Raw genomic sequence first — 9675 nt, 5'->3', positions numbered from 1 at the left:
TATCTTACCTTCTGATAAAGAATAGAATAGTGTCCTTATGTTTATCAATTTGCCTGGTTTTTATTTTTGACATTAACTCCACCTTAAACAATTTTGATACTCACACTTATTCACTTACATAATCCACCAATATCATGGTTTTGCAGATTGACGAAGAGCTTCTTCAGGAAGTGGTTAATATGGGATTGACAGAAATCAATTGGTTGAATCTTTATGCAACATGATTCAAAATGAGGTCTGTGCCCTTCATTCTCTCCGTTCGTGTCTTCTTGATTGTCTCTTATTATTATCTATATATTTCTGGTACTGTGGCAAACTACTTGTTATTGGATAACTGGTTCCATGTTTCTAGTGGCTATCTTAGAGATGAGTTTCAAGAGACTATGGTTGACTCTTTACCTTAGATAGTTGACTCTTTTAAGTCTTAATGGATCTAATAATATCTCTTCCTCTGCTCAATATCTCTCACTTATTTATTTATTTTCATGTGGTTTTGTTGTTACCATGTTTGGTTAATGTGAGTGTTGAGCTGAAAAAGAGTAATGTCTGTGTTCTTTTAGCAATTGACTAATGTTGTTGGGACCTTCATTTTTAATGTTTTCCTTTAATTTTTCAATATGAAGTGAATGACCTTTTTTGCCTTGTGAACATGGAGGTTACTAAGGAAGAGCTTAATGCAAAAATGAGAGAAAAAAGTTTCCAACTTTTGGTCTGAAAAAAACCATGCAAAGTTTCCAACATGTTTGTGTTTTGTTTTGTGGCAGATGGGGCTGGTGATGATTTATTTAAAGAGCTATGGAGGCTGTGCAGGGCCATTAATGGATGTTCCTTGTGTTCAAGACAGAGTTTTCTATTTCCCTCAGGGTCACATTGAATTGGTATGATATACACTTCTTTACCTTGTTTCTGATTTTGTTTGTGAATTTCATTTTTTTCCATTTTTGTGCTATGTATGCTTTCAAATTTAAGCCTTAAGGGATTTAGTAAGTGTTATATAATTTTGATTTTTTTCTTTTGTAGTTGCCAGAACCTACAGAACAAGATTTGAGGCAGATAAAGAACCAAAAATCTCCCAAATACGATCTTCCGTTGAACAAGATATTTAAAGAACAAGATTTTTTTTCTCTTCTATCAGAAGGTTAATAACTTTTATTAGAAGATACTTATGTAGGATACAATATTTTGGTTTTTTATAGTTTATTAGTAGTAAATTCTAAGTGGTCTAATGTATATTTTGATATGGGTATGTTTAATTTAGTGTGAGATGTATGAATACTCATTTATGATCAACCCAATATTTTTAGTTCATTATAAATATATTTTGTTATTGGATAAATTTTATTATTTAAAGAATATTGTATGGTATTATTATGTATTTATTTTTATTTTATAATTTTTAACTAATTTAATTAAAAAAGATAGATTTATATATATAATCATATTACTAAATATTAGGTTTTAGAAAAAAATTATTAGAATATATATATATATAGAAAATAAAAAAAAAACAATGAGGGACCTAAGGCTACACTTATATACAGTAGCTATAGTATACAAAAAAAAAAGAGGGATCTAAGGCTACGCTTATAAAAAGTAGCTATGGTATACAATATGGCTACGCTTTACAAGTGATGTAGTAGCATTGAAAAGCGTAGCCTATTCTAGAAAAATGAAAGCTGAAAAGCGTAGCCTTTGGTCCTGGACAGCATCACTTGAAAAGCGTAGCCTATTTCCAAACGCCAAAAGCGTAGCCCTTGGTGCAGAAAGGCGTAGCCTTTGAGAATAGGCAACGGCCGAATAGGAATCACCCCAAAAAGCGTAGCCGTAGCCCAAAAAGCGTAGCCGTAGCCTAAGGCATCATTTTTTTTCACTTTTGGCTACACTTTTCAAGTGTACCTGAATGGGTGTTTTTCTTGTAGTGTCAGCAACCAAAACACCTTAAAATTCCTACTATACACCCAAATATAACAAACCCCTGTGCAGCAGCTTTTTCGTTGGTTTTCTTCTTTTTTGATTCCCTTAAGAATTCTTGTAATACTTCAGTTTCAAGTTCAGTTCTGATAGTAGATGCATAAAAGAACATGTTAACAAATATAATTTTGATGATAAACGATAATATAGCTTTACAAAGTATCTTACCCATCATAGGATTAAGTTTGTTCAGCAGACGAATCTCAACAACTTGCTTTCTCTTTTTGGATTGCACCCTGAAAAAGAAAAGTATAAATCAGAAAAACAAAATAAAATTGATGATAAAATACTATCCAAAGCAGTGCTTACTTTTTGGGTGTTCTCTGAATTTTTTTCTTTATTTTTTGTTTTTTATTGGTGATGATTCTTCACTTCTGAAAGTTAATAAGAAACGCTCTGTTAATGCATGAAATTTTGAAAATAAACGAAAAAGAAAGCGATAATAATTTCAGAATATTACTCATCAGTCGATTCAGTTTCTGAATTGGAATCCTCCTGAATCTTCTTCTTTTTTTGGATTCTATTTTGGAAGGCAAACAATCATTAGTAAAAATACCCTAAAAGTGACAAAATACACCCAAATATGTTACTTACTTTTTGGCCGTTCTGGTGGGTTGTTTCCTTTTTGGTTCCTCTGAGTCTTCTTCAATCTCAGACTCAGAGGAAGAATAAACTTCAATTTCAAATGTATCACTCTCAGATGATGATGAACTTTCCTTGTTTTTTTTTTTGTTTTTTTCTTTCTTTTCTTTTTCCTTCATTTGTTTTAACTTCTTTTTTGTTTCTGCTTTCTTTATGATCCCATGAAATAGTAAAAATATTTGTTTACAGCATCTACATAAATAAAATACACCCAAATTAGAGAAGGTATCCTGTTCATTTACCATATGTCCATCTATTTCTGCCCTCATCCTTGCAACCAACTGCTATCTATTCTAGTTGCTTACCCAGGGCAGTGCAGATTTTTCTTCTCCTTTCTTGTCTTTGATTTTTGCCAGATGGAAATAGATTATCATTAAGGCAAAGAGGCAACCGTCAATTGATTTCTTCTTTTTTCAGACGGAAATTAGTTATGCCTTTTATGATGAAATTCAGCACATGGGCTTCCCAGTTGCTCTCGGTTATTTTGTCCATCTTAAAAATTGGAGTTAGGTGCACATGAGAGATTTTGTTTATTGTTGTGGGAAACAAGAACGCCATCTGAATATAAAGGATGAAAATCCTCTTCAAAAAGTTTCTTATAACTCACTTTCTCAGGAAATAGATCTCCTACAAAAAAGAAAAAAATTTAGACTGCAAATCACTTAAAATACGCCCAAATATTAGTCATATACACACAAATATCACTCATATATACCCATTATCACTCATATACACCTATGTTTGTTTCTTAATTGCATGATAGAAGAATAAGATATTACGAAGAATGGAAGTATAGAGGTTTTTCGTAATCAGTTACCTGATGCATTGAGGCCAAGGACAGCCCCTATTGTGCTGGGTTTAATTCTAAAGGAACCATAGGGTGTTTCGAATGTGTTTTTGTCCAAATTAAAGGAGTTAGCCAACTCCTTTAATAGTTTGTGATGCACCCTCATCGGCGGGATGTGCATCAGTCCCCAAAACCTAATTCCCGAACAATCGCTTTCTTTGCCTCGCTCATATTTTCAAATTTTTCACTCAACAATCTAGTTGCACACTTCAAGTCTTTGGTTTGCTGTAAAAAAAAGTAAAATTATAGTCATTAAAACAACATATATTTGTATTAGGAAAAATTGACTTGTTCTAAGACATATATTTGTGCTTACATTATATTTTTTTCACCTTGGTTCTTGCTTGCTATTTTTATTGTAATGAAAAAGAGATGCTGTCAATAGATAAAAAATACACCCAAAAATCAGAGACATACACCCAAATATCAGTCAGATACACCCAAATATCAGCCACATACACCAAAACCCAGTCCCATAAACATTTTGTTTTTTCAATGAAACGAAATTAAATCAGTTCAAAATCATATTCAATTCAACTAAACATGCATAAATCGACACTACAAGGTCAATCACAATTAGAACAGTACCAGTTAGACTTCAAAACTCCTAATATATATATATATATATATATATATATATATATATATATATATATATATATATATATATATCAGTCTCATACACCTCTATATTTTTTGAATTATATGACATTATATGAGTTCAGAAAGATATTTAAGTTCAAAATGCCACTAGAAGCAACAATCGCATGCCAAGTCCGACATATACACCCAAAAATCCACCATATACACCCAAAAATCAGTTAGAAGAGGAAGAGTCTTTCATGTAAACATGCAAAAACCTACTTAAAAAACATGTAAACATGCTTAAAATATGTACCAAAACAGATCAAAACACACATTAAAGTATTCACTAGAAGTACGTAAGATAGCGTAAATGAAGAACAGTTTTATCAGAACAGTAATATGAGATCTAAACTAAGAAGAACAGTAAAACCTAAAAGAACCTAGAAGAAATAGAGAGAGAAATACTGACAATATAGTGCTCGATTTCGAAATCAGAAACAGAAATGTGAAAAACCTTGAAGAACAGTAAAACAATACTTTGAATAATGTTTGTTCCTTCTTTTTGGTGTTCTTTTATGGAGATTTCTATGCTTTCTACTTGATTTCTTCTACTTTTCGTGAGGAGTTGGAAGGTTTCTTCAGAATCATAGTTGGTTTAGAATGTGGTTTGAATATCGACGGTTTGGGTATTGATTGAAGAAGAAGAGGAAGAGTTTGTCATAATTCGCGTGCTTTTAGAAAAACGAAACGGTGATTAAAGCGCGTGGTTTTTATGTTCGAGTGTGGTGAGTGTGGTGCGTGTCGCTTTTGTTAGATTTGGGCTAACTTGTAAAACTTGTAACTCAAAAAGACTTCTATATGTAACATGTCTGAATTTATTAGTATTATACTATTATGAACATTCTTAAGTAGAAAATGATACTTAGTTCAAAATATGATTGTAAAAGAATTGAAACTATGAAATAAAATAAAATTAAGAAAAAAAAATTATCCAGTTCTAAAAGGTGATTTTGCATTGGGCGTTCTTGGTGTCTGGTGATGTGATGTTCAAGTTGTCACTGGCCACTAATCTGAAAGACAAAATAAAATGAAAATAAAAATCGGAAAAAATAAAAAAATCAGGTATAGGCTTGCTTGGATTGGGCAGTGTCAAGCTGAAGCACGAGACAGAGGAAAGAAAGAAAGGAGAAGCTAGCTGAGGAGCGACGAAAGTGTGAGCGGTCGCACACCGTAGACGGAAACTTCGCTCATCGACCAAATTTGAAGAAATTAAACTCAATCACAAGTCACAACAAAAGCAATTTCTCGCCGCTAAACACCTTTTTTTCCGATCTATTCTGTTAACATGCCTTCCCGAAGAAGAACTCTGTTGAAGGTCATCATTCTCGGCGACAGCGGGTTCGTCTCTTCTTTCCGCCTCTCAATTCTAGGGCACTCACTTTTGCTCTAATCGTTTCCCTGATTCCTATCATTTTTTTTATCTTAAATTATTCCTCTGCTTCTGCTGAACTTTTCTTTCTTATTTGTGTCCAAAGAGCTTACTTATCATTTGGAATTAAGATCTACATTTTCGGATTTTCTACCTGCTAGTATTTATAACTATTGCTCTATGTGACTGTTTATGTTGCATTTGTTTGAGTTCTTAGAAGCAGTCAAACACCGGTCTTCGGTGGTTCAAAATCAGTGTATTTGACGCAGTACTGTTACTAACTTTGCAGGGTGGGTAAGACATCTTTGATGAACCAGTATCCTATGGTACTCTTTTTTTTTTTTCATACCTTAAAATGTTTTCACATTTCAACACTATATATTAATTACAGTATTACATTATTTACACAGACACCAAAAAAAAAAATATTTATACTGTAGTAAGCTGCGGGTTTGGAGTAGGTATTTCCTTTACATATGTATTTTAGATATGTTAATAAGAAGTTCAGTAATCAGTACAAGGCTACCATTGGAGCAGATTTTTTAACCAAAGAAGTGCAATTTGAAGACAGGCTTTTCACCTTACAGGTTCGTGCATTGGATACTGCTCGATCATGCTTAGCTTCTTTTAGTTTCTGTAACACGATTTGTTGCAACAATGGAAACTTTATTCTGTCTAAAATATATTCTTAACCTTGCAGATTTGGGATACAGCTGGCCAGGAAAGATTCCAAAGTCTGGGAGTTGCTTTCTATCGTGGTGCCGACTGCTGTGTTCTTGTGTATGATGTTAATTCAATGAAATCTTTTGAAAACCTTAACAACTGGAGAGATGAATTTCTGATTCAGGCATGCCTGTGTTCATTTTTGTGTATAATTTTTGCGGTTTAACAATTATGTGTTAGTAAATCTGCGGTTGCGTTGGCAGGCAAGTCCTTCAGATCCAGAGAATTTTCCTTTCGTTGTTATAGGAAACAAGATTGATATTGATGGTGGGAACAGTAGAGTGGTATGCTTTGCTACTATGATTATATATATTATTTAACCTTTTTTTTTTCTCTCTTGTTCGTTCTTTCCAAAACTCATTGATATCAGACACCATATGAACACATAAATTCTTGTTTGCAGGTTTCAGAAAAGAAGGCTCGAGCTTGGTGTGCATCTAAAGGAAATATTCCATATTTTGAGACATCCGCCAAGGAATGCGTTAATGTTGAAGAAGCATTCCAATGCATAGCAAAGGATGCCCTGAAAAGCGGTGAAGAGGAAGAACTGTAAGTTCCTAAACATGTGCTTCTCTTCTATCATGTATGTAAGCAAGTTCACACAGAGTTTGTTGCTATTTGATTGTGGATGATATTGGTGATTGCTGGAGTCCTAAAAGTTCCAAACTATATATATAGTAATATCTTGGAATCAAAGGATCTGTGTATGATTAAATTTTGGTTTGGGTTAAAACTTAGCATTATTGGTAGGCAACGGGAACACCCTTATCAATCAAAAGTCGTTGTTAATCATCCAATAAGGATCATGTTTCTGTTTATTATTTTTTGGAATTATTAATTTAGGTTTTCAATGGGAAGAAGGCTAGTTACATATACATAATCCATTACTGTACTTAAGTATCTCTAAATAGGTAAATATGAAGAGTAATAATTGGGATAAGATTTGGATAATATATTGAATGGCATGTTCTACCTCCTTTGTCCTTATTTTGTTACTGCTGGTGCTGGAATTAGTTGGTGTTACACAACTGATGCCTGATTTTAGAATGAGTGTTGAATTCATCTGCCTCTATATCCTGGAATATTGCTGTATGGCTAAAGTTTCTTTCAAGTAAAACATCTTCAAAGCGTTATTTGATATTTACTCCAGCCGTGATAGAACTTTTAATATTTGTAAATTCTAATCTTTGAATATGACACTGATAATAACGTTTTGGGGTTTTGTTCTCCTTGTGGATAATCTGTGCTTATTAAAGATACCTGCCAGACACGATTGATGTTGGAAACAGCAGTCAACAGCGATCAACAGGATGCGAGTGTTAAATATGTCACTTTCCCTTTTACATACAAATAAACTCACTTAAAAATGGCTTCTTCCTGTTTAGGCTTTTGCTGTCTTTGAAACTTCGCTGTACATTAGTGTTTGCTCAAGAAACAAATTGCCCCAAGCCATTTGTAGGGTGCTTGTTTGGTTTATGTTCTTTTTTCTTTTTAAATCAGGTTAAGCTATTGTACTTGTATCGTATTTCACTAGATTTAGATCCTCTAAAGTGAAAGAAACAGTGTAAAATCCATGAATTTTCAGCGTTTTTACCCTTGCCATGTTACTGGCGGTTATTTAAAGGTAACGATTTCAGGCCCTCTACCATTTCATTTGTGCAATTTGTTATATCTATTATATATGGAAGATGTTCAGGTATGGCAGCTTAGGGAGCAACCACTAGGGGTGCACAGACCCGGCCCGGTCCCGAACACTTTAAGGACTAATTTGGTGTGATTTCATCGGGTTTAGGGTCGGGTACGGGTCTCAAAAATAGACCCGATCATTATTTCGGGTCGGGTCCGGGCCATAGCTCGGGTCACCCGAAGTTGGCCCGGTGGCCCGGTGGCCCGGTCATCATACACAATTAATATTTTGTGTTATTAGTGATGGTTCATGACTATTCTTATGTGGAATTTAAGTATTGTAAACCTTAATATTTTGTGTTATTAGTCATTATAAGACTATAAATTAATATTTTATGTTTAGAATGCATAAGACTTTAGACTAATACATAAGATTGTGTTATTTGTATTGATTTAAATATTTGGTATTATTAGACAATATTAGTATTGATTGTGGTTATGCTTTAGTATTGATTGTGGTTATACTTTAATTTTGAAGAAGGGTTGGTTTTTGTTATATTTTTCTAAGTGAATTTTACCATGTTAACTAATGGTTGGAGTCTTGGAAATTTGGATATTTTTACATGCTAGCTTACAAGAAGGTATCAACGTAATGTAATGTTAACGGTCCGGTTTTCACCCGATATAATTGTGGCCCGAAAATGTATTGGTTTCATCGGGTCTAGGGCCGGGTTCGGGTCTAATAAATAGACCCGGTGTATATTTCGGGCCGGGTCTGGGTCACATCAAACCCGGCTTCACCCGGCCCATGTGCACCCCTAGCAACCACCCAGATAATAAATGATTGTGAGAGGCTAAGATCGTGGGAAGTTGTTGAGTGTACACCAAGAGCAGGAGTTCACAGTGGGTATGCAACGGGTGGAGCAGTTGAGAAGTGTACAGATACAGACATTCTCACTTGTGTCCGCTTGCAACTAAAGGCAGGGATGTGAAGGCGTTAGCTGTAGGCCTAGCCTTTTTGTTGGGTTAGCCGAGCCGAATTATGGTTGGGCCAGGTGTGTGTGATGCAGATCAGCTCCCATAAATGGGCCAAGACATGTTTGAGAAGTTTGGGATGCAAAAAAATCTGGCAATCTGGCAATGATGAAGTAAATTAAAATTTATGATAACGAGTTCCCTGCGAATGATACTGTGTTGCGATTTAAAATTTGATGATAACTAAATAAAAAAAAAAAAAAACAGTACTGTAGAAGTTATAATTAGTGAATGGAATAATAAATTTTATCAACAAAAAAAGAATAGTAAATTGTTTTTGGCTGTGAAGGGAAGTTAGAAGGGACAAACACAAATTTGACATTAATGTGGATTTGGGACTACATGATAAATAATTTTTTTTTATCATTTATGTATTGCAAAAAATACAAAAATAGAAGTTAAAAAGAATACATATGCATATTAATATATGTATAAATCTATTTAGATGTAGATTTTTTACGCTATGTCACAAGAGACGTGAATTTTTCTTTTTTTGCCATTGATGTTTGCATAAATTTGTAAAAAGTACGAGTGAGGTGTTGAAATTTGTAGTGGTATTATGGATTAGTTTATTTTAATTTAGTAACGAAGAAAATTCTTTCATGTATTAAATAAAAATTTATTTATACCAAGTTAACAGTTACGCTTCCAAGTCTTCTGGAGCCTTTGAGGATATGACATTTTAGGCTTGTACTCAGGTGCCTTTGGTAATACTAGATGTGCCTTAAGAGTAATTAGAAAAGCGTTATCTGAACGCTTGGGAGGTGTGTGCTCTTCCCTCTTTCTTCCTCCTTGCTCCATTTTATTTTGCTCGAGG

General features: G+C 33.9%; 1 protein-coding gene across 1 annotated transcript; it reads left to right on the top strand.

Moving 5' to 3' along the window:
• The first annotated feature begins 5070 nt into the window (after positions 1-5070).
• Positions 5071-7837, top strand: LOC107609285 (ras-related protein Rab7). Its single transcript, XM_016311170.3, has 7 exons — positions 5071-5443; positions 5764-5790; positions 5962-6061; positions 6175-6321; positions 6401-6481; positions 6601-6746; positions 7454-7837. Exons 1-7 carry the CDS (start codon positions 5391-5393, stop codon positions 7518-7520), a joined length of 621 nt encoding a protein of 206 aa, XP_016166656.1. The 5' UTR covers positions 5071-5390; the 3' UTR covers positions 7521-7837.
• The last annotated feature ends 1838 nt before the right edge of the window (positions 7838-9675 follow it).

This window comes from Arachis ipaensis, chromosome B7, assembly GCF_059453495.1.
Source record: "Arachis ipaensis isolate K30076 ecotype BB chromosome B7, ASM5945349v1, whole genome shotgun sequence".
NCBI lineage: Eukaryota > Viridiplantae > Streptophyta > Magnoliopsida > Fabales > Fabaceae > Arachis > Arachis ipaensis.
The sequence above is the reverse complement of the archived record's forward strand: the minus strand, read 5'-3'. Positions and strand labels throughout refer to the sequence as shown.

Coding starts and splice junctions, on each gene's coding strand:
- LOC107609285 (XM_016311170.3), top strand. CDS start 5,391: ATGCCTTCCCGAAGAAGAACTCTGTTGAAGGTCATCATTCTCGGCGAC. Junction 6,322..6,400: donor GAGATGAATTTCTGATTCAG/GCATGCCTGTGT, acceptor TTGCGTTGGCAG/GCAAGTCCTTCAGATCCAGA. Junction 6,747..7,453: donor AGCGGTGAAGAGGAAGAACT/GTAAGTTCCTAA, acceptor TGCTTATTAAAG/ATACCTGCCAGACACGATTG.